The sequence below is a fragment of the Odocoileus virginianus genome, chromosome 29 (genome assembly GCF_023699985.2).
Source record: "Odocoileus virginianus isolate 20LAN1187 ecotype Illinois chromosome 29, Ovbor_1.2, whole genome shotgun sequence".
Taxonomy (NCBI): Eukaryota; Metazoa; Chordata; class Mammalia; order Artiodactyla; family Cervidae; genus Odocoileus; species Odocoileus virginianus.
In genome coordinates, this window is record NC_069702.1 from 12,487,193 (window position 1) to 12,511,550 (window position 24,358).

Genomic DNA, 24,358 nt, shown 5'->3' on the forward strand with positions numbered 1-24,358 from the left:
TAGGGGCCTCGCTTGTCTTTCCTTCTTCAACCCCCTAGTGCAGAATGAAATTCCCGCGTGCCTGTCCCAGGGAGAATTTAATTGGAAATGCGGGTGATAGAAGTTGGCCATCCCGACTGGGAGCCTCGCTGAGTGTCAGTTCCTATAGTTCTAAAGTGGGAGTATATGGCCTTTTATCCTTGAACCCTCAAGCAAACCTCGGGGCCTAGGTTTCCTGGCCTGGAGGAAGGACTCTATTCTCCTGTCTCCCCCAGGGGTCCCGTGTCTTTAGAGGGGCCGCGTCCGTGCGCCGCTCCTCCAGCTGGGCCAGACGCGAGCTGGAGGCCCTAAACCCTGCCCAGGGCTTGGGAGTGCAGGAGGTCTGCAGAAGCGGCGTAAATTTCACAGACGCGAGGATATTCCCTAACCCGCCCCAGGCCTTAACGTCGCGGAGCCTGCGGACTTCTGTGAGGCTGTCAATCTCCCCGGCGTTCGCATCCCGACCCCTCCCGCCAGACCCCGGACGCCATCCAGGTAATAAAGTTCCCGCTCTAGTAATTCATTTTCCTTAATCTGGACGCCCCTAATCTACAGTTTTTATTGCGCCCAGTTAAAAGGCGAGGGAATTCGCTGTCCCTCCGCGGTCGGATAATTACCCCTAAATGGCCGCAACAGCCCCTTGTGTTTCCTGGAGATTAGAACCCCGCAGCCATCAGTGGCCGGTGCCGGTGAACCGCCAATCACCGCCGCCAGTTCCCGGGGAGCCGCCGGCCTGGGCCCCGGGATAAGAGGCCATAAAGAGGCGCAGAAAACCGCGGAGCCACGATCCGAGTTTGTGTGGATCTTACGTCTCCGCACACCGCCCCCGCCCCCCAACTCATGTTCCCCTCTTTTTTTAAACAGCAAAAATAAAAATCACGTTTCCTCCGAAATTGGCAGGATAAAAGTTCTCATACCCAGCGTGGAGAATCCGTCCCTAGAAGTGTCCTCATTTCTTCGCCCTCTCTCCCAATGTGCCTCTACACCTTCCTAACCCCCCAAGATCAGATCCAGAGATGGGGACGTATCATTGTTTCTGCGGACACGCGATCGAGGTCACGTTAAGGCCAGGTCAGTGTTTTGGGGTCGTTTCTGTTGGTTTTATATTCAGTGAATTCTTCATCAAAATGACCAGCTCCTTCCCTTAGCCGGTAGCCAAAAATGACCAGCTCCTTCCCTTAGCCGGTAGCCAGTATAGGTGTTGTAATCCCACCCCACCCCCGCCCCTAAAGTTCACAGCGAGAAACTCGATTATGCATTCCAGATAACATAATGCATTTTTATTCTTAACATCCGTAGCACCACGCGAACGTGGCTTCTTAGGCAAACTTCAGTCCAGCACTTCGAAGACAAAGGCCCACTTTTACGCAGAGGTAAAGTTTTGAAGATTGAAACAGAAGAAAATGAAGGTGTTTACAGACGAAATTAATGTTATGTCTTTCTACTATAATAAATAAGCCTGCAGGGTTTTTTTTTTTTTAACTATAAAAAGAATATACAAGAAATGACTTCAATTCCAATTATCGTGGTAAATAGGGGAACCATCCTCCACTATCCACTAGGGAGAAACACACCCAAGTAACTGACACAACAGAAAGGTAAGGCGGAAGGTAGGAGAGAGAAACAGGAAAGAAATAGAGAAAAAAAAGGGAGAAGTTGGAAAGAAGGGAGATAAGGGAAGGGGAGGAAGGGGGTAGATTAGAAGAGAAGCAAACAGCACAATGGGAAGTCCCCCAGGAACAGAGAAAAATAAGAGACCCAGGGGGACCCACACAGGGACGGGCGGCACGGGCTGTAGCTCGGAGGAAAGTTTCTCCGGCTCCCACTCCCCGCCTCTGCCCTCTTGGGGCCCCGGCCCAGCCCCACGCGCCCCGAGGCCCAGCGCGCCTCGGGGCAAGTCCGCCCGAGCGGGGCCCAATGGATCGCGCCGGGCCCGCCCCCTCGCGCGCTGATTGGCCGCCGCCGCGCTGGCCTCGCCTTATTAACAAGTTCTCTGGGGAGCCGCGGCCCGACCCGGAGCCGGCTGGTGCGCCCGAGAACTCCGCCTGCGCGGCGGCGCCAGCGGATAACCAGGCCCGGAGCGCCAGAGCTGGCCTTCTGGGGAGGGGCGGGAGGCGCGCGCGGTAGAGCCCGCCCGGCCAGGGCCCCGGACGCTCCCAGAGGCCGACCGCGATCCCAGCTCGCCCGAAGCTCATGCCCGGCGGCTGGCCCGAGCTGCGGCTGGAGGGGGGGCCCGGCTCTGCATGGCCCCGGCTGCTGACATGACTTCTTTGCCACTCGGTGTCAAAGTGGAGGACTCCGCCTTCGGCAAGCCGGCGGGGGGCGGCGGGGGCCAGACCCCCAGCACCACCGCGGCCACGGCGGCCGCCATGGGCGCAGACGAGGAGGGGGCCAAGCCCAAAGTGTCCCCTTCGCTCCTGCCCTTCAGCGTGGAGGCGCTCATGGCCGATCACAGGAAGCCCGGGGCCAAGGACAGCGTCCTGGCGGCCTCCGAGGGCGCACAGGCGGCGGGCGGCTCCGCGCAGCCTCTAGGTGCCCGGCCCGGGTCGTTGGGCGCCCCGGATGCGCCGTCCTCGCCGCGGCCTCTCGGCCATTTCTCGGTGGGAGGACTCCTCAAACTGCCAGAAGATGCGCTCGTCAAAGCCGAGAGCCCCGAGAAACCCGAGAGGACCCCGTGGATGCAGAATCCCCGCTTCTCCCCGCCCCCGGCCAGTGAGTAGACAGAACCCAGGCGGCGGGGGAGGGAGCCGGCGGGGGTGTGGGACCCGAGGGCGCCAGGCCGCGCTCCGGCGCCTGTTTGTCTCCGGCGTCTGCGTACCTGCGGCTGGGTACCTGGAGCCGGTGCTGTAGATGGGTGGTCGGGGAGCACAGGGCGGGGGGGGGGGGGGGGGGGTCCGACCCCTCTCCCCACTCCCACCCAGGAAGAGGGTTCGAGGCCTGGCCCAGGCGCAGCTCTTCTCGGTTTACCTTCTCGGGCTCCTCGCCTTGTCCAGGCGACGCTGAGGGTAGGAGTTCACTTGTAGGACACGGGTGTCTGGGCACCTTCATCTCGGGCCCCCACCAAACGACCCCAGGAGTCTCGGCTGGATCCTCTGTCAGACCCTAAGCCCTGTTACTTCGCCGTTACCCCAACGGGTGGGTTCGAAGGGTGCGGGACATCTTTCCACAGCGCAGAGTTTCACTTTCTCATCGTAGAAGCCTAGTGCGCCCCCTCCCCTTCTCCACATCCACCCATCAGAGTATTTCTTTGCCCACTGTGTTTCCGAAGCTCTTGCAAAATTTCCCCCTCCCCCGCCCCTTTCGTGTTTCAGGTAGATACTTGGTGCTCAGGGTGGATGGATCATAGGGGAGCAGGCGAAGCGCTCTGGTTCCAGTGGAGGGGGCGGGGCACCAAGTCAGTTAGTGGGAGGCACCCCCTCCAACTCGGTCGGGAGCTCCCAAACGTCTCAGACTGCGTCTTGGAAGCGAACTCCAGCCGCCAAAGGCGCCTTCGGGGTCGTTCCGAGGCCTCGCGGCCCCTGGGCTTCTCTGCCCAGCGAACACACTCGGAGATATTTCAGGAGCACGGGAAATTCCCAAGTTTTCCTCGTTTCCTCCGATTATTTGGTGCGGCATAATAGCAACCCGAATTCAATGGCGTGATGCTGAGGAATGATTTTTATCGGGGGATTAAACGTCTTTGAAAGGCCAGCCCCTCCCTGGGCCTAATGGCCGGAGAAGGTGGCCTAGCGCTGTGCTGTTAACTACCGAAGGGTGTGACGTTTCCCTCGGCGCCCGCCCCTCGGGTGGCCCGGCGGAAAGCGAGTCGGGGGCCAACTGCTTCCCGACTCTCAATGGTCTCGACCAGGGAAGAAGGGGGGATGTTAACACCAGTTTTCGTTTGACTCACATCCTGGTGGCCTGAGAGCCCAAAGGATCTTTTTTTTAAAAAAAGCATTCCAAAAAGAAAATTGCATAATTAGGCAAAACCCGCCTGGTGAAAACATTCTCTAGATTTGAATTCATTTCTCCCCAAGTGAAGCTGCTGCGTAGGCAAAGCGTCCTTTCCAGGACTTAAAAATTCCTTTCGGGCCTGGGTCCTGACCCAAAGTCAACGTGATCTCTGTTGTCCTGGGAATAATTGTGTTCCATGTTCCTCAGGGCCGCAGCTGCTGGGTGTGGCAGGCGTTGACTTGCCCAGCAGACCCTGGCCGCAGCCCTCTGTGCCAAGGTGTTCAGTCACTGCCCATCCTTGAGGGCATATAAGACAGCTGGGCACCGTTGATCTCCGTGGACTGGGGCACTGGTCGAGGAGAAGCCATTGCATTTTGCCCATAACACGCACACTTATGAGAGAGACCAGAGGCCAAGGAGCTGGGCGTGGAACAGGCCTAGAACACAATTGAAACAATCATCAGAAGCCCCGTTAAAAGCAAGCCCCAGACTGTGGCACTTTTTTATATTTGAGACTTAGACATGGTGTGACATCCAGGGTTGCTCCACCTCTGGTCAGCGAGGCCTGAGCTTAGAGCAGTCACGAAGTCGTGCCCGACTCTGCGACCCCATGGACTGCACTGTTCTAAGTGAAAGAGTGTGTGATTGGGAGATAGGGATTTTCAGCCACAGAACGGCCTATCCCCGGGCGCTGACCACTTAGTGGGCATGGATGATAAATGTTTAGCCATCTACTAAAATTAAATATGATCTCGGGAGCAGGGCCTCTTTCTGTGCATTTCACTGTCCTGTTAATATCCACCCGTGAGTGGTGGTGGGAGAAGGCCTTGGTAAGCAGCCACTTAGATTTAAGGGCTGTTTGCTTCTTTCCAGTTATATGGGGCTTTGAACACGTCTGAGCTTTACCTGGAAGCTTCGTTTCCTCATTTGCAAAGGGTAGACAGGAAACTACCCTGTGGGCCTGCGGTGGGAGCTGGAGAAGACATTTTCCAAGTGCCTCTCCAGGCGGGCGCCTGGCGCCGAGGTGCTCAACGCAAATGAATAGCGGGAGTTGTTATCAATTATTATTTCCACATCAGGGCCGATCGCGCGCCACTTTCTTAACCCGCTGCATTTCTCTCTCTCGGCCCCTCAGGGCGGCTGAGCCCTCCGGCCTGCACCCTGCGCAAGCACAAGACCAACCGCAAGCCGCGGACGCCCTTCACCACCGCCCAGCTGCTGGCGCTGGAGCGCAAGTTCCGCCAGAAGCAGTACCTATCCATCGCCGAGCGCGCCGAGTTCTCCAGCTCGCTCAGCCTCACCGAGACGCAGGTGAAGATCTGGTTTCAGAACCGCCGCGCCAAGGCCAAGAGACTGCAGGAGGCCGAGCTGGAGAAGCTGAAGATGGCCGCTAAACCCATGTTGCCTCCCGCAGCCTTCGGCCTCTCCTTCCCACTCGGAGGCCCTGCCGCCGTAGCAGCCGCCGCGGGCGCCTCGCTTTACGGGGCCTCTGGCCCTTTCCAACGCGCCGCGCTGCCCGTGGCGCCCGTGGGACTCTACACAGCCCACGTCGGCTACAGTATGTACCACCTGACATAGAAGGCCCAGGGTTGCCTACCTAGGGTGCCAGCCGATCCCTCCAGCAAACAGCAGGAGCCTTCCCACGAGGTGCTCCCCTGTTCAGCACAGCCTGGCACCTTCTCTTTAACCCCCACACTGCTCCGGTTTGTCCTCTGTCGCTCCGGAGTTCACTCTCTGAAGTCTCATTCCCTTCCCCAAAGTGGCTGGGAGGGTCCCATGACGCTCTTCTAGAATCTAGATCTATCCCTTCGAGTTACAGATGGGGAACTGAGGCCAGAGAGGTTTCCAAAGGTATCAGCCCCCAGTCGAGTTAGTGGTTGGACCAGACGGAGAGGCCGTGCCTCCTGCATGGCTGCCTCCTGTCCTAACACCTGGCAGGAAAAAGCACAGAGAAAATTCATGTTTGAAGATTTTGGAAATGAGAACAGTTGGGGAGAAAGAGAAGAACTTTGCAGGAGAGGCAGATCCTGGGTCTTGCCACCGGAAAACTTCAAAAGAACTTCAACAGTAAAACATTTGTTTTGGGGGGTGGGGTGGGGGGAGTGATAAACAGATGCGTGACAAAGGTAGGTTGAAGGGACCTCTCTCTTACCAGTACCAGAAAGAAATTGTAAAATAAAAATTAAAAACTTCTGTTTCTATTTAACAGTACATTTGGGTGGCTCTCAAGATTCCCTTTGGAAGGGATTGTTGTAATATACTGTATATTTGAAATTTTATTATCATTTATATTATAGCTATATTTGTTAAATAAATTAATTTTAAGCTACAAGAAATTATCTCCTCATTCGTTTAGTCTTTTAATTTTACTCCTTGCCATCTCTTCACATGTATGGTTGCTTTTCAGTTAGGTAGTAGTTTGGTGTCAGCAACTTTTCAAAGGTGACAACAATATTCAGGGACAGAGGGGGGTGCCTTTTTGAATACACAGGACAGATCTGCCTTAGCAAAGTCAAGTGGAGAATTGAAGCAATTACCTTGGATAATTAGGCTCAATTTTCCAATTCACTTTAAGCTGAAATCGACACTTGTTCAGGCGACCCATAACCGATTCTTTTCTTTTTTCTCCCTTTTTAACCCGTCTATGAAAACAAAGAGAATCACCCAAATGGTTTGATGACTGCAGACAGCTAATCCAGACAGCTAATTCCCACCCCCGCAAACCTGTTTTTCCCACAGGAGGCCAGGTGGGGGATGGAGAGGCGTCGCTTCCCTTCTCTTAAATCACCCCGCCGCTGTCGTCAGTGTAGACGCGGCTGGAGGAACTAATTTTGAGGTTGCCGGAATGTGAGTGCCTTCACATTCCCCATTGTGACTCCTTTAAAAAAACTGCTGAAAACGCTGGGCGACCATACACTAAGCGCCGTGGGGGTGTCCTTTGCATGAGCCTTGCCTACAAACTGGGTTTTTCTTTCATATAGTATGTTATATTCAGGCTACCAGGAGAATATATTTGAACAAGCCCGAAGTTTAGCCTTCCGGGGGCAATTCTGCTAGCATGTTTGAAGGCAGAAAAGGATCTCTAGTAAATAAAGCCTACTATGTTCCAGGCAGCGCTCTGTTCTCTTTCGAGTCTGGGGGCCCTGACTTAATTCTCGCCAGATCTGCCCCCGCCCCGCCCCCTCACCTCCACCTCTGTCCGGCCGTGGGGGCGTCTCCAAATTCCACGACATGGCAGCCCCGGGAAGCCTTTGCGAGGAGGAAGCCAGGAGACCAAGGACTGTCAGAAGCCAGGAGACCAAGGACTGTCAGAACCCGAAGTACCTGACGTCGGACACGGGAAGGGTAGACATTTCTGCAGATGAGAGACCGGCTTATGGTGTGGAGAGGAAGCCTGGGGCGCACTGCGGTTTCTAGCCCCAAAGGGAGGTTGGCCTCCGAATTCCAAGAAAGTGCGGGGTGTCTCGCACGCACCCGGGGCGGGCTCTCAGCGGGTGCCGGCGAGTTTCGAGGTACTCAGCGTCTTGGATCCTTCGATCTCCGTAGCTCTGACAAAGGCTCTGTCCCGCGGCTGGGGCTACAGTCTGAACTTGTCACCACTCCCTTCCCTAAGAAAAGGAAGTTCCAATGATCAGGCAGTCAGGGGGCGTCCCCGGCCTCTGGGCTAACAAGCTTGGCCCGAGTTGGTACTCTTCAACCCCAAGAGAGGGGAGTGATATCTAAAAATGTCTCCGACTCCGGCGCCCACGCGGCCCCTTAAAAGCGCTTAGGTACATCATTATTTCTTGCAGACACGGGAAGAAGGTTCACCCCCTGTATAGACTCAGCATCCCTAGTGTCATTGAGCGGGACGCCGGGACTTCCACAAATCTGGGCTCCTTTTTGAAACTCCCCTGTCCACTCTCCTATATTGAGGGTTTGTACTGAACTTGAAGTCAGAGAAACTCTTTGGTTGATGCCAGCCCTGCCACTTCCTAGCCGCCTGACTCTGCGTAGGGAAGACCACGCTTTCTATTCCTCAGTTTTCTCATCTGCGAAATGGGCCTGGGAATCCTTCCCTTGCCCCCGGGATTTTGGGGACGTGTCAACGATCCCCTGCGCGGAAGGCCGCCCCAGTTATGCCGAGCAGATCTCAGTCTTCTCAGCTCACGGTGCGTCGGCCACACCGGAATGTTTTCCACGCGTGTGGGAGAGAGGAATGTCAGGGCGGGATCGGGTGTCTCCCGCGGCCCAAGCTCACGGGCCTCCCGGCTCCTCGAAACTTGGCAATTTAGGGTCGAGGCAAACTTAGAGCTACATAATTGCAGTAATGAGCAACGGCTCGAGCTCGGCAGACGCGCAGAGGCTCCAGCCTGTCGGTAGCTGCAGGCGAGGCGGGCGCGCCCCCTTCCCCCACTCAGAGTCTCAGCCCGTTTGGAACCTGCCGCCGCCCTGCGACCCCCGCCCGTGCCCGCCTGCGCGCGCGTCCCAGCCCTGATGCGGGCCTTGGGTCCCAGTTTCCTTTCATTCCTATGTCCCCTGTTTTCCCCATTTTTGTTTTCTTTCGTTCAGCCCCTTCTTTGCACCGCTTTTGTTTCTGGATTTCTTCCCTCCATAGGGCGTGCACACATAAGGTGCTCAATAAACGGTTGCTGCATCAGGAGGGTGCTCCGCTCTGGGGTTAGGACTTGAGACAGATTCAGCCGGGTCCCGCGGGAATTCGAGGCGAGGCGGGGGCACTGCCTCCCGTCCAGCCCAGCCCTTGGAACGCAGTTGCTTGTTTATCAAGTGAGGACGGAGTGGGCTGGGGTTCCCCCGTCTGGTCCTCTACGGATCAATTTCCTTCCCCGGCAGGAAACGGGATCAATCACTTCGGAGTCGCCACCTACCTCTTTTAGAGGTTGTGATGGAGGAGGAGCCAGCGCTTAACGCAGCCTACTGTGTGCTGAAGTTCCGGAGCGCACCACCTCCCCCACGCTTCCCAACAAATTTAGATTTTTTGTTTTTTTAAACAAGGATCCAGAGAGATTACGCGGTTTTCCCAAGGTCACACAGCCAATAAAAGGGAGAACAGGGTTTCCGAACACAGATCCCAACTCGGGGATCCACGCTTTTCCGGCACTGCCCGGCTCCCTTTCGTTGGGGGTCCCACAGTGCCAGGCCAGCAGTTTGGGTCTGGGAAAACTCGCCCCTCAGAACTCGGGCCCTAGCTCTCCGAATTTAACTCCTTTTAGCCCTGACCACAGGCTGTTCCCCTGGGGATCAGGAGGGACACCTCACCTGCCCTGCACAATGTCTGTGAAGGCATTTTCGTTGTGTTGGGGAGGAGACATAAGTCTCGGTTAGCAAGAACTCCGCTTCTGACCGCTCTGGCGAGACCAAAGCCCGTGGCGTGGAAGCCAGCGGAGAACTGAGGTTACGGGGCGGCAGGGGACCTGGGACGCTCCTAGCTCTGGGTGCAGGTCGGCGGGGCCTGGGCGGTCAGGGAGTCTGAGAGGCTGGAGAGCGCGCGCTAACAGCGCCTGGTGCGAGGGTTCCCTTCTCCGCTCTCTGACCCGAGGCCGAAGGCCCAGCTAGCGCAGGAGACTCAGTGAAGACAGTTACGAAGCACGAGGCCGGAGCCTTGAGTGTGAGTCCTACAGTCCATGAGGCTGGTCCGGGCCACGCACCGACCACTGCCCCCGAGCGACCCCCGGCGCGGAGGAGAGGCCGGCCGGGCCTCAGCAGGCGCCCCGCCTGGAGCCCTCGGGGGCGCAATGGGAAGCAGCGCGAGAGGCCGCGGCCGCCTTTCAACTTGGCGGCTGGCGCCGGCCTGGCCGAGCCCCCGGGGCCGTGCGGCCTCCCCGGCTCCGTCCCCGCCCCTCTCAGGCGCTCACCCCGCGGCCGGGCCGGGACACTCCCCCAGCCCTGCCGCTGGCCGTCCGGGGAAACACCTTAACCTTCCCTCCGCCCCTGACCCATCCTCCAGGGCACCCCAGCGTGCTCCCCACTCCAGACTCTGGGAATTCCTGCCGCGCCACTCAGCTCCCACGGCCGCACCCCTGCTCCACGCCTTCGGCGACCCTCTCCTCACCCCGGCCGGCCTCCTCCGCAGCGCCCTCCCGCGGCCCCGGGCGCCCACAGCCCCTGCTCTGGCAGCGCCGGCTGGTGCATGAAGCCCGGCTAGGCGCCCTCGGCGGTAGACAGCGCCTGCGCGCGCGCGCGCGCGCCGCGCACATACACCGACACACAGCACAACAAACACACACTAACACACACAGAACTGACCCATGCCAGACGTGTTACAACGAACGCTGACACCCAGCACACATCCGATCAACCTTCATCACACACAGACAACCCGCACAAGTCACCAGCCACGCACAGTCAGCACTCGGACCCACACAGTCAACAGATACATACAGCCAAACACATGCGATTTCCCAAACACATGCGAGGTAACACCCACAACCAACCCACGCAGACACCCAACCACGCAAAACCAACAGGCGCTGCACACTGTGTGCACACAAAACCAGCACACAAACTCAATCAAGCACCCACAGCGCGCCGACACCCGGCGTCCCAGGGAACGGCCCCAGCACTTCTAAGCCACCCTCGGGCGTCCCTGCAGGAGTTCTGTCACTTTGCCCCGGGGACTCTGATCTTTGCCACGTAAAGGCGGCAGGGGAGACCCACTGGCAGACACTGATTGGGGGGAGATAAACTCTGAGAAATGAGGTAATGAGAGACGTCCAGCCCACAGAAAGCGGCTTCAGGGAGAGGGAAGGCACTAGGAGACTGGTCCACGGGGCGGGAGTGGGGGTCCCCACACGGGAAGGAGGGAAGGACGTACACAGCTCTGAGCTCAGCGGGTGAGAACCGGGTGGGGGAGATCCGCTGCGTGGAGGACAAGGTCGGGGGCAATGTCTGGCGCACGTGTGCGCCGGATCAGTTCCAGGACGCAAGAGGTTCTCCTGGGAGGCATCGAGAATGCCAACGGGAGCATCGAGCACTCCCAGGAACCCCGTGGTGACTTCTGCTCTTCTTCCTCCTCCAGGGGCTCCTCCTCCGGAGCCCCCTCCCCCAACCCTCCTTCTCCCAAACCCGCTTTCAGCCTCCAGGGCCTCCCTGGAATCAGACCCTGTGCCCTGATTGTGCTCAGCAGAATCCAGGCTCAAGATCTAAAAAATATCCGTTCAACTGCCGCCCCCCTTCCTGTCCCCAGGCGAGAAGGTGGTGCTTCTAGAAGCAGCAGCTAGTTTACCGCTGGAGTCAGACCGTCTGGTCTGAGGAATCCCGGTTTAGGTGTGTGAACTTGGGCAAATTTCTTAACCTCTCTGAACCTGACTTTCCGAAAATAAAAAGTGCGGATTGCGCAACAATCTCTTTGAAATATTTTTGGTATAAAATGAAAGAAAGTGTTCTGTGAGATGCTTGGCACTGCCGGCACCTTGATTGTGACTACTTAAAGAGGTGTGTGTGTGTGTGTGTGTGTGTGTACACTTTTCTAGAGACTCCAAGAATCGGGCTGACATGGAGGGCTGAAATCCATGTTTATGCTTTTCTGAATGATGAATTCTAGCAAATTAATGCCCCTCTTGGAACCTATAGAATCAGCCCCTAAAGCCTGGCTGTCAGGACCTAGAGCATCGCAGTGGAGTGCCGTATCGACCTGTTTTTGCGGGGAGTAAAAGCGAATTCAACGGCCTGCTCCTAATTCGGGGGGCCTGGCTGGACAGAAGGATCGCCCGGACCAGAGACTCCGGGTAGGTCAGGGCAGCAGCCCCGCCGCGGACCCCTTTGCTGCCAATTTTACAGACTAAGAAACTACGGCTCCTGCCGGGCACCGAACGGTGGCTGGATCACAGTCCGCTGCAATGGGGCCGCAGGGGCTGTCTCCTTCTCCAACCATGGGCAGCACGTTCCACAGACGGACGGGACTGTGGTCCTGCTGGAGCTTAGCGCGGAAGCACCGTGCGTGTGCGCGCGGGGTGCTGCAGGCTGCATGTGCCGCGTGGTTTACCCGGAGCGAGGAGGGTTAGGTTTGGGTAGGTGGGGCGCGACCTCAAAGCCTCCTCTTCGCGGGCCGCTTCCCTGCCTCCCCAGCAGGACACCATCTGGACTCCCAGGTGGTGGCTGAGCTCTACATTTGGGGATGCTATTTGAAAAAATTATCTAGATTTCTTTCTGATGACCCCTCCCCTGTTTCTATTTCCCTGTGGCAGTTGGGGTTCTTCCACCAAAGAAGTAGCCAGTGGCAAGCCCACACCTACTGGAAGGAAATATTTGGGACACTTCTGAGGGACTCCCCTCTTAGATTCTCCAAGCCTCAGGCGCCACGTCTGCTAAGTGGGCACAACAGTGACTCCGGGGAGCTTTGGAGAGAGTGAAAGGAAAAGCGCTCCTCCCAGGTCTGTTGGCCTATCATATCACCTGCGCTCCCAAGCTGGAGGTGGAAAATAACCGCAGACCTGTTCTTCCTGAGATAACTGAAACACGTATAGCACCCTTGCATGTATAAGGACTGTTCCAAGTGCTCCATGTGGATCATACCAAGGAATCCTCACTACCGGGACAGCACACAGTTCTGGTAGCCCCATTCATAGACAAGGAAACTGAGGCATAGATGGAGTGACTCCGGTAGAAGCACAGAGACAGTGAGAGCTGAGCAGAGCTTCTGTAGGAGGCAGGCTTTTCGCTTCTCTGAGCCTCAGTTTTCTGGTCCCCAGAACGGAATCATGTCCAGACTGATGCAGAGGAAACTGTGGTGACTTGAACTGGGACGTGTCTGGAGGACACACGTCTGCCTGCGTCTGGCTGGTCTGGTCTCGCTGGTAGCCTCCTCAGATGTTTTGACTGCCAATTGAAAGACATGCCTGCTTGGATTCCCCAAGGGCTAGGAGGGTGGTCCTAAGGTGTTGAGGAATGAGTGAGTCTGAAGCAGCAAGGGTGTTCTTTTTGCTATGTGGTGCTCTTGCCCTTGGGTGGTGATGGGAAGGATAGAAGATTCCAAACCCCCTGTGGATCCAGAAAGTGAAAGTTGCTCAGTTATGTCTGACTCTTGGAGACCCCATGGACTATACAGTCCATAGAATTCTCTAGACCAGAATACTGGAGTGGGTAGCCTTTTCCTTCTCCAGGGGATCTCCCCAACCCAGGGATCAAACCCAGGTCTATGGCATTGCAGGCGGATTCTTTACCAGCTGAGCCACAAGGGAAGCCCAAGAATTCTGGAGTTGGTAGCCTATCCCTTCTCCAGCAAATCTTCCCCACCCAGGAATAGAACCTGGGTCTCCTGCATTGCAGGCAGATTCTTTACCAATTGAGCTATCAGGGAAGATTAGTGGGTCCGGAATTAATCCTTAAATCCTCTCCCCGAGACACAGGCACTCTTATTAAGCCTTATTACGGGTGAGGAAAACAAGTCACAAAGGGATACAGTGACTTGCCAAAGGTCACACAGGTGCCTAAGACCATATCAATGTTTTCCACCAACCCCCTCACCTCCAGCATGAATGCAGAAACTCATCCGAATGCCAACAAAGCCACCAGGAAGTGCTGGCACCTAGGCCAGAGCACTTGGCAGAACCACCCCTAGGACCACAGTCAAGACTGACCAGTTGCCTTGCTCTAGATTCCTGGTGCTTCCCTAAATCCATGTTGGATTTGGAGAAACCATTCTGGACATCGCCTTAGAGATGTGATGTTTTCACCAATGGGATTAATGTCCTCACTGACAGATGAGAAAACAGAGGCTTGAAGGGGTCCTGCTATTTGGCAAAGGTTGTAGGCAGAAAGTGTGGGTCTGGTGTTCCGTCACTGATTCACTCAGTGGTGGAACAAGGCGGGCACGGTAACAAACAAATACCAACTGCAGTTACAGATCAAGGCCTGGAAGGGAGGTGATGACAGGGCGGTGATAAGGAGTGTAATGGAAGCAGTCAAGGTGGACCTCTTTGAGGAGGCGACCTGTGAGTTGAAACCCAAAAGGTGAGGAGGAGCTGGAATTCAAAGAGGAGCCAAGAGAAGCATCTCCTTGAAGAGGGGCAGGCAAGTGCAAAGGCCCTGAGGCTGGGCCGAGGCCGGAAGTCCGCTTTGCATTTTCAGAAGCTCCTGTGAGATGTCCAGGAGTTGAGCCCGGAAGGTGGAAGAAGAGGGACCGCCCTCCCAGTTAGAAGGAAAGTGATGGTGGCTTGGATCAGGGTAACCCAGAAGAGATGCTTTATCCTTGGTACCCTTCATTCTCTTCTGTGCCTCCGCCGCCCGAACCCTCTCCCACATTCAGAGAGGGTTTCTGGAGGAGCTTCGCAACCTGGCGGGGGGGTGGGGGTGGGTGAGGTAAGCCCCAGGCCCCGCTGTAGTTTCCTTCCCTCGCGAGCTTATTCACATACGAGACTCCAGAACCGCTGGCGACCTTAGGAGCCAGCTGGGCCTCAGCTGTGAAGCAGGGTCCGCCCCCCGACACCCCCGCAAGGCTACCGCGGCTCACAGCTCCACTCGCCCCCTCCTCCTTCTGGCACCCTGCCTGGCTCCTGGAGGCCCAGCTGTGCGACCCCGCCCCCGGCGTGCGCTCCCCGGAGCTCAGCCATTCTCTGGGGCCTGCCCCGAATTCATTCCGCAGCTTAGCAAACTGAGGCCTGGATGCCCGCGAAGGCAGGGGATTGCCTGGTATTGCGCCGGCACGGTGCGCAGACTCTGAGCCCAACCGCCCGCCCTGCGCGGTCCCATTTAATCCTCACAAGAGCCGAGGACATAAATAGGATTATTATTGCACACAATAATAATGCTGAAGCTGAAGCTCCAATACTTTGGCCACCTGATGCGAAGAACTGACTCATTGGAAAAGACCCTGATGCTGGGAAAGATTGAAGGCAGCAGCAGAAGGGGACGACAGAGGATAAAATGGTTGGATGGCATCACTGACTCAATGAACATGAGTTTGAGTAAACGCAGGGAGTTGGTGATGGACACGGAGGCCTGGCGTGCTGCAGTCCATGGGGTCGCAAAGAGTCGGACACGACTGAGCGACTGAACTGGACTGAACTGATTGCACAAAAGCACACTGCTGCCCAGAGAAGTGAAGGTACTTGCCCAAGGCCATGTGGCCAGACCAGATTCCAACCCAGAAGTCAAGCCAGGAGCCCAGGGCACAAAATCTGGGGAAGCACTCTCAGGGTTGTGTGAGTGCTGGGTGGGTGCCTGGAGGGAAGGGAGAAAGTGTCCAAAGAGTGAAGATACTCCCCCCTCAATTACCTCAAGAAGCTCTGACCCTTGGCGTTATTAACAAAAGGGGAGCTTCAGCCCCCTGCACCCCTCCTTTATTCATGCTTCAAGTCTTGCACCAGGTACATCTGTCAACATCCTTCCTCCTGGGAGAGGAGGGTAGGCTATGGTTTGGTAGGTTTTTTTCCTTGCCAGTGCTCAGTAGGGCTAAGGGTGGAGAAGCAAGTGCCGGCCACATCCCCTAAAGGAGCACTTACTCTGAGCCAGACGCTGTGCCAGGTGCCTAATGTGTTATATTTCACTTCATCCACCACCAGACCTTTAAAGAAAAGATTGTCTTATATTCCTTTTCCCAGAAGGGTCAGCTGTGGTCCGCACATGTCAGGTGGCCCGTCCAAGATCACCAAGCAGCTTCCGGATGAACCCTCAGGAACCTAGACACTTGATCGGAATACCCAGTTTTCCTCCACTTTGGGGCAGGACTGGGGGAGGTGGTTTCCAAGGAGACAAGGGGAGATAGGAGAGATGGGTGCTGAGCTGGAAACTTCACAGTGGGCGCCAGGAGGCGCTCTGCAAGTCTTCCTGAGCTCTCTTAAAGTGCCTATCAGTTAAGATCTGAGGCTCCTCCAGGTTAGATCAAGCTGCTCAGAGTCCAGGGGTGAAGCAACGGATCTGAGAGACCGGGTCAGTGGACCCCAACACCAGGGAGCCCATTGACCCGGCCTCTCAGATCCGTGGCTGCAGGGACCATTCTGATTTCGTCTTCCTCATACTGGGCTGGCTTCATGGGCCTGTGAGCAGTGCCATCACATAGGGACCCACTCCCAGAAGGGTCCCAAGCTGGGGGTTTAAGGCTGACATCCTGTCACAGTCCTTAGTAATTTTGTCGTTGTGTTTGCATTTTGTCAGTGATGTCTTATAAGCTGGGGGCTTGGACCTGCCTCCGGCTACCTCCCAGCAATAGTTTTTGGCTGCCTGATTCCCCTTGTCGTTGGCAACCCAGGACCCACCCAACCTCCCCCTCTGCCCCCACCCAGTGACCACTGCTGCCCACCATCTGGCAGGGGCCTGGGTGCCAGGGTGGGGAGATGCAGGCCTCAGGGCATCTGGAGGTGGGGCATGGAGGGGGCATGTGTTCAACAGGCAACTCGGTAGGGGCGAGCCTCTTGTCCACCCAGATCGGGGGCCCAGCACATCCCAGCAGAGATTGCAATGCCTTTGGGAATCACCCATTTGTCTAAAGGAGGAGGAGAAGTTGCCTGACTAATTCGACCTCCCCATCGTGGGTTAAGCCTGGTGTCTGGCAGAAGGGGGAGCTGAATAGCTGGCAGGTGGTGGGCTGTGCATTTGCAGCCAAGTCACCGTGTGGTGTCTCCCGGGACACCTGCCGTCATCCCTGTGAGTGCAAGGGAGTGATACCGCATAGGCAGCCGACAGGGCAAGAGTGAGACCCCAGAGAGGGGCAGACACTTTCTACGTGAACCTGTTTAACACACTTCCCCTCTGTGTTCTGAACAAGGGCTGTGTGTTTTCATTTTGCCCTGGACCCCACAGTCTACACAGCCAGTCCTGCCCCCGTGTACCAGGTTCTGCTGTTGATGTTGGTCAGTTGCTCAGTTGTGTCCAACTCTTTGCGTCCCCATGAAGAGCAGCACGCTAGGTTTCCCTGTCCTTCACCATCTCCCAGAGTTTGCTCAAACTCATGTCACTTGAAGTCAGTGATAACATCCAACCAACTCATCCTTCGCCACTGTCTTCTCCTTTTGCCTTTAACCTTTCCCAGCATCAGGGTCTTTTCCAATGAGTGTACCAGGTAGCCTGTGGGTATTGCTTCCTGGAGGTTTAGTACCACTGACCTGGCTAGCAAAGTTGCACGACCCCAGGGGTTTGGGCAGAGGTAAGTGCCACCTCTCAACTAATAAGCAAGTCTTCATAAAATAGGATGCCCCCTGTTTCCCCAGGAGCCCCAGCTTTATGAGGACATGCCCTTGGGAGCATGCCAGCAGGACCTGCTGTTCGGCTCAGGGCTGATGTGTCTGTGGTGGGGGCTCTAGAAAGTTTTAGGCTCAGAATCAGAGAGCTAGCTGGGTGGGTAGACTGCCAGCCACGGGTGCGGGTCCTCATGGGCCATTTGTGGAAACTGAGGCTGGGAGAGAGCTGATGACAGTCTGGGGGTCCCACTGGGAGGAGGAGCAGAGGGAGGTCTGGCGCTCAGGTGATCTGGTCCAGCCTAAGTCCAAAGCAAACATCTCTGCTGTTCCTCTGCTTTTGGTGAGTTTTGCTGTGATGCTTTCTAAGACCGTTGATCTTGCTGTTTGTTCTATCCTGTCCAGTTCGCTATAGCACCTATGGGAGGGATCTTTAAAAGACTGAAATCTGATCATTTTATTCCTCAGCTCTAAACACCTCGATGGCTTCCCATCTCATTCACAGCAAAGTGCAGAGCCATAACCCAGGCCCAGAAGGCCTGCATGATCTCCCTCCCCCACTTGCCACACCCCCAGCCCCATCCGCACTCCCTATGACGTTCCCAGTTGCTCAGGCCAAGGTGATTCCTCTGACTTTCTGTCTCTCCAGCGTAGCCCATGCCCCTGCCCCAGGGCCTTTGCGCTTGCTGTGGCCCTTTGTCTGCAGTGCCTCTCCCTGCATGCGCTCTCTCTCTTTCTCTCTCGGGTTTCTGCTCCAACGTCTCAGAGATGATTTTCCTACCCCCCACCCCCCACCTCATTTAACATTGCATTGCTGGGACTTCCCTGGTGGTACAGTGGATGAGACTCCACCTGCAAATGCAGGGGGACTTGGGTTCGATCCCTGGTCCAGAAAGGTTCCACATGCTGCCGAGCAACTAAGGCCGCCCTCCAGCCCGTGTGCAACTACTGAAGCCCATGGGCCTAGAGCCTGTGTTCCACCAGAGAAGCCACCACAATGAGAACTTCGTGTGCTGCAACAAAGAGCAGCCCCTGCTCATTGCAGTTAAAGTCCATGCGCAGCAGCAAAGAATCAGTGCAACCAAAAATTTAAAATAAAATAAATAGAATTGTGCATGATCACTCCAACGCCTGCTTTGTTTCTCTTCATGTAAATCACGACCTGACGGCGGAGCATGTGTTTACGTGTTTATTTTCTGTCTCCCCCGCTTGACTCTCAGCACCTCGAGGCAAGGACTGTGCTCCAGCACCTGGGACAGTGCTCAGTGCATGGTAGGTCTTGGTGGTGGTGGTTTAGTCGCTAAGTCATGTCTGACTCTTTGCAACCCCATGGACAGTAGTCTGCCAGGCTCCTCCATCCACGGGATTCTCAAGGCAAGAATATTGGAGTGGGTTGCCATTTCCTTCTCCGGGTTCTTCCCAACCCAGGAATCAAAGCTGGGTCTCCTGCATTGCAGGCAGATTCCTTACCAACTGAGCTATGAGAGAAGCCCTGAGAGTTATTAATTAAATGAAAACTTATCATCTCATACACAGAAAGAGCCTTGAGAGATTCTGTGGGCAGCTGTAGGCCCTGTAGGTCTGGGGAAACAGCTGGCCAGCGAACTGGGTCCATGAGCACTGAGTCCAGCTTTTGATCTCGGGCCACACTGCTGCCCGTTTCTCAGAGAAGAACCTGAGGGACCTAAATGACCAGGAGGCAGGAAGATGGGTGCTGAGAAGTCAGCAGCCTCCAATCCAACAGCCCTGGGAACTCGGACTCAGAGGGAAAATGGTAAAGGAGGAAAAGGCCATCATGTCCATGCAAACCTGCCAGCTCTCGTATCCTGCCACATCCCTGTCCAGAGCGAACACAGGACACCTTGAGGTTCAAAGGAGCAACGGGCTGGGTGTGCATGTGGAACTGGTGTTGATGGAGTTAAGTGAGTGCCGTTCTTGGAACCAGGAAGCTTGGGTTCAAGTCCTGGCCTCTCAGTAACTGGTTGTGTGATCTTGGGCATGTTTGCTCACTTCTCTGGTTAACAGTTTTTCCATCTGTGTAATGGGTGTCAGAATTCCTACCTCCTGGGACTAGCATGAGGATTGAATGAGGCAATGCATGTGACATGCTTGGAATAGTGACAGGGACTTAGTAAGTCCTCAAAAGTCACTGCTATTATTAAGTACCTGGAACTCAGAATCCAGAAAGCCTGAGGCTTGGATCCTGTCACCCCCTCCCCTATGACCCCCCCCCACCCTTCCCACCCCCACCCCACCCCACCCCACTCCTGCCGAAGCATCAGCCAGGGTAGAAGAAGAAAGAGAAAAGCAGAAATTCTGGGGGTAAAGACACAGATATGTCTCCCAGTTCCACTCTCCTCTCATAGAAAGAAAGTGAAAGTGAAAGTCACTCAGTCCTATCCGACTCTTTGTGACCCCATGGACTATACCGTCCATGGAATTCTCCAGGCCAGAATACTGGAGTGGGTAGCCTTTCCCTTCTCCAGCGGATCTTCCCAACCCAGGGATCAAAACCAGGTCTCCCGCATTGCAGGCGTATTCTTTACCAGCTGAGCCACAAAGGAAGCCCAAGAATACTGGAATGGATAGCCTATTCCTTCTCCAGGGGATCTTCCCGACCCAGAAATCGAAGCGGGGTCTCCTACATTGCAGGTGGACTCTTTACCAACTGAACTATCACAGAAGCCCTTCATCTTGTAGACTCTCAACCCAAATCAGCAAGGCTGACAGAGCATGAGTTAAAAGTCTCTTTTGCCAAACGAGGAGACCAAGGCCCAGAAAGGTTGGAGTATTTGCCTAAGGTTGCACAGGAAAGAATGGACTAGAATGAGCCCGGATGTTTGGATTCCTGGACCTATGCTCTGTTTCCATTGTATTTGTACCCTGCACCCCTTTTCCTTGGACCTGCCTTCTGCATTGCAACTGGCTGTCTTTCTTTTCTAGGACTTGGATGAGCTGGAGCCTGAAGACTTAATAGCGAATTGGACCCTGTTTTACCAGAGATCCCAGGCCAGGGCACGGCCATTGAACACTGAGGCTCTCCCAGAAGCTCTTGCCCTCGACCTGTGATGTCTGTGAGATCATTTTTGACCAAGATTTCCCAGAAGTCCTTAAAGTACAGGTGAATGTAGGAAATTCTGCCAGGATGAAATTAGGATAAGGGTTATTTAAGTCCTTAGCGTTTGGGTACTTTTCTGTATGTTGTTGAGGGAAAGAAAGAATAACTTTTGTTTGCTGAGGGCCAACTCAGTCCCTTATTCCTGTTGTATAATATGATGGCACGGGCATCCTGACCCGGTTATTTAGGATACTGGATGGAGCCTAGAGTGGGTAAGTCAGTTGCTCAAGATCACACAGCTAATGAGCCTGTTTCTGGAATTCAAATTAAGTTCTGTGCGGCTCAAATGCCTGTGTCCATTCAGTCCACCCACACTTGTTTTAAGTGCCTTTTAAATACAATAATAAGCTCTGAAGGCACTCCGGACATGGTCACAAAAACGCAAAATAAGAAAAGCACTTAGAAGAAGAAGAAAGAATGTTGGAGGAAAAAAAGCAAATATCAAACAAATAAACCCCAAACTCTCTCCGGGTGTTGGTGGTTTTCACTGGAGATGATAAAGAACTTCAAAATCACTCGTTGGACTTGTTAATAGCAGTCTGGTAAGAGAATGCGAATGAAATGTTATTAGTTTTTTTTTCTTGTTAAAATCTCATTTCAAATAATTTGGTTCGTCATCCACTTTTTATGAGGAACAAAAACAAATGTTTTCCAAAGCTTCAAACCAAAAATCTCTGTGTGGGTTTCTTGTTTTGAGCCAAATATTTGGTGTCTTTTCCCAGCTGGGAATTCCCTTCTCCAGTCCCTCTGCTGTTCCAAGTCCTACATGTCTTGCTGGTCCAAATTTTGTCTCCCCCATCCTTAGATACTAGCCCCGTCCCCACAGAGAGTCAGAGTTCTGGGTTCAAATCCCAGATCCTTTTTTTTTAACCCGCTAAAAAATTAGTTTTTGTTTTAATATAAGCCATACTTTAAAGACTTTTCCACTGGGAGAGAAAAAATGACACAAAGAGTATAGAGCATATTTCCAATATTCTCCCCAGAGATGGTAGGGTTTTAAAAGCTATTTTTAGAAAGAAGTAAATTTATATAGTTTTTACAGTCAAATGATTTTAAAAGACTTATAATGAAAAAGGGCAGTCCACATCCTGCCCACCTCAGTTCTTCCAGATAGATGCAAACTTTTCCAATGTTTAGATATTCCTATTGGTGTTTTCTTTCCTTTTTCTTAGTAATATCTCTACATTGATAATTCTTGATTTTTTTCCGTATCCAACATTATCAGTGGACTTTATATTACCAAAATAAAAATTAGCTCTTATACTAGTTCCCCCAGTTATCCTCTCACTAGTCTAATTATAATTCCTTTTCTTATTCAACCAATATTGTTTAGTATTATGACTATGTAAATTGTGTTCACAATCACCCCACATAATATGCTAACATTGACTATGTTTCTGTCCTGTATAACTTTTCCTTCTTCCTAGAGTTGGTAATTGCCTTTAAGTTTTATATAATTTCCTGTGTGTCTGTTGTTAATTCATCTCCTCACTTTTTCAGAAATGGAAATTATCTGGGGCAAATTCACACGTATTGGATACCATACTAATCTCTCAGATTCGTTTTTCCCCAGTGAAGTAGTTTTCCTGGAGAGTATTACCTGCTTACCACTGGCATTACCCTCACACTACAGCACAGCTGTGAAATGTCTCTTCCATATCACCTGGCACATATCTTTTGTCCTTCTCTTGGGTTGGACCCCTGTTTTCTGAGTTTTATCGCCCCCTCCCACCATTTTTTTTTGCTTGGTTTATTTCCTGTGTTGGTGGAGATTTTCAGTAGCTTTCTGAGGCAGGTTTCATGGGAGATAAATTTTTTAAAATTTTGCATGACTGAGATTGTCTTCATTTCATGCTCACATTTCAAAGATAGTTGACTTGAGTGTATATTTGCTCCTGCAGCCTTGGAACCATTTTTCTGTGGTCTTATCACTTCCAGCTACTGATAGTCTGATGTCATTCTGATTCCTATCTTATCTCTCTGTAGGCATTTGGGATCCTTCTCTTATTCTTGTTGCTTGGGAATGTCATCATCATGTACTTTGGTGCGGTTCTTTTTTAATTCTTTGTGTTGAGCCCCAGGTAAGTCATTTCAGTCTGGAAACCCATAGCATTAGGTTGCAAGAAACTATCCTGAATTGTTAATCTGATCGGTTCTCTTTCAGAATTCCTATTATGTCCTATCGCTTGGCTGTTAGGCTGCTTAGACTTAAACTGTAACATTTTTTAAATCTTTTTTGATCTTTTCTCACCTATGTCCTACAGTGCTTTTCTAGGAGATTTCTTCTATTTTATCTTTCATTCTTTTCCTTGATAATTTTTTTCCCTACTGTTATGCTTGTAATATTTAAGAGCTCTTCTGTGTTCTCTGAATGTTCCCTTTTTATAGCATCTTATTATGTTCTTATTTCACAGACGCAGTATTTTCTCTTTGAGGCTTTGAATTACATTTTAAAAGTTTCCTTCTACTTGCTTCATTGTCTCTCTTTTTCTCCAAGTTCTTCTTTCCCGTTAAGAGATATTTCCCAAATGGACGATCTTTGCATCCCCCAAAAAACGATGTTGCACAAAAAAGTTGACCACAGGCTCTGTGGGCATGGGCTGGTCTTGTGGACAGGCAGGCTACCTGATTGGACAGTAAGGCAGTGCGTGCTCAGTCATGTCCGACTCTTTGTGACCCTTTGGGCTGTAGCCCACTTGGCTCCCCTGTCTGTGGGGTTTTTCAAACAAGAATACTGGAGCGGGTTGCCATTTCCTCCTCCAGGGGAATCTTCCTGACCCAGGGATCGAACTCACGTCTCCTGCGTCTCCTGCCTTGCAGGCGGATTCTTTACCACTGAGCCATTGGGAAGTCTCCAGTAAGTAAGGCAGTACTCCAGCCCAAAGGACAGTTTCTGTGAGCCTTTCCCGTTAAGCCAGTGGGTTTCCCCAGAGAGATTCCCATCAATTTCTTCCCTGGTAAGGGTATCGAGGGTAGAATCTGATCAGTAGATTCCTGAGCGCTGAGGAGAGAAAGACACCACGAGGTCTCCCCATTGTAAATACAGAATGTTTCCTCATGCTGTTTTCAGCCCGGTTCCAGGCTGCCTCCTTCACAGGTATCTAGTATCTTGGAGGCCAGAGCCTATCTGGGTCCATTTCTGCAGAGAAGAAAGCTCCAGGGGTTCACTAGAACAGGGGATGAGTGTACATCTTAACGTACATGAGGGGGAACTTTCTATCAGTCCCCCTCTGCGTCTACTCCTCTCTCACCCAGTCTCTAGACACACCCGGGCCTCTTATCCTCTGGTTCTGGGCATGACTGCCTCACCTATAGACTCTTTCCTCTAAGACTTGGATTTCACTTGAGCTGGCTCTGCTAGGTTGCATGCCACATGCCTGTTTGTTCACCATCTTCCCAAACCTTACAGACATCTCTTGATTCCTGCACTCTTTGTCCTCACAGATGAATGCCTTTTAAAAAATTCCTTTCCTGTCATTGTAGGGGCCTGTGAGAGGAAGCATAAATAAATGTGTTTCATCTGCATGGAAATAGAAACTTTTGAGACATTTACATAATAATAAACCCACTGATGATAATGAAAGCAATAGTAATAACAACTATCGTCCATCACTTAAATTGATCCAGTACTTTGTAGCCACCATCTCATAATGACCCAAGAGGTAAGCACTGTTTTTGTCCCCATACCACAGATGAGGAAAGGGGTGCTCTGCCAGCCAGGTAATTTGCCCAGAGCCAGTGTTGATGAGTGGAGATGAGGGGGGTCAAGACCAGGTCTGTCTCTGGAGCCTGGTCCTAACCTCTTCCTGTGCAGCCTTCCAGTCCTATGTACTCAAGACCCCACAGGAATAGGCGAAATATCACGTAAACCAGGATATGAGCATTATCCTGTAGCTTCCTTTTCTAATCCAATCATTGGCCTTGGATTTCAGTTTATATCAGCCCATTAGAGCAACCACATCCTTTTTAACAGGAGCATAATATTCCCCAGCAAAACCTACCAAAATGCATGTAACTACTCCCTATGGAGGGACATAGGAGTTGTCGCTAATCACAACTTTTAGCGATGTGACTTGGGGTAAATCGGATGTCCTCTTGGGCCTCGATTTCCCCATCCTAAAAATGGAGGCAGCACAGAGGGTCTGCTCCAGTACAATTTCATTATATAAAGTATAAG

At 53.2% G+C, this 24,358-nt stretch overlaps 1 protein-coding gene across 1 annotated transcript; it reads left to right on the top strand.

The window, feature by feature from the left end:
• The first annotated feature begins 2,034 nt into the window (after positions 1–2,034).
• MSX1 (msh homeobox 1) lies at positions 2,035–6,152 on the top strand. Its single transcript, XM_020895444.2, has 2 exons — positions 2,035–2,730; positions 5,087–6,152. Exons 1-2 carry the CDS (start codon positions 2,262–2,264, stop codon positions 5,527–5,529), a joined length of 912 nt encoding a protein of 303 aa, XP_020751103.1. The 5' UTR covers positions 2,035–2,261; the 3' UTR covers positions 5,530–6,152.
• Positions 6,153–24,358: the final 18,206 nt, after the last annotated feature.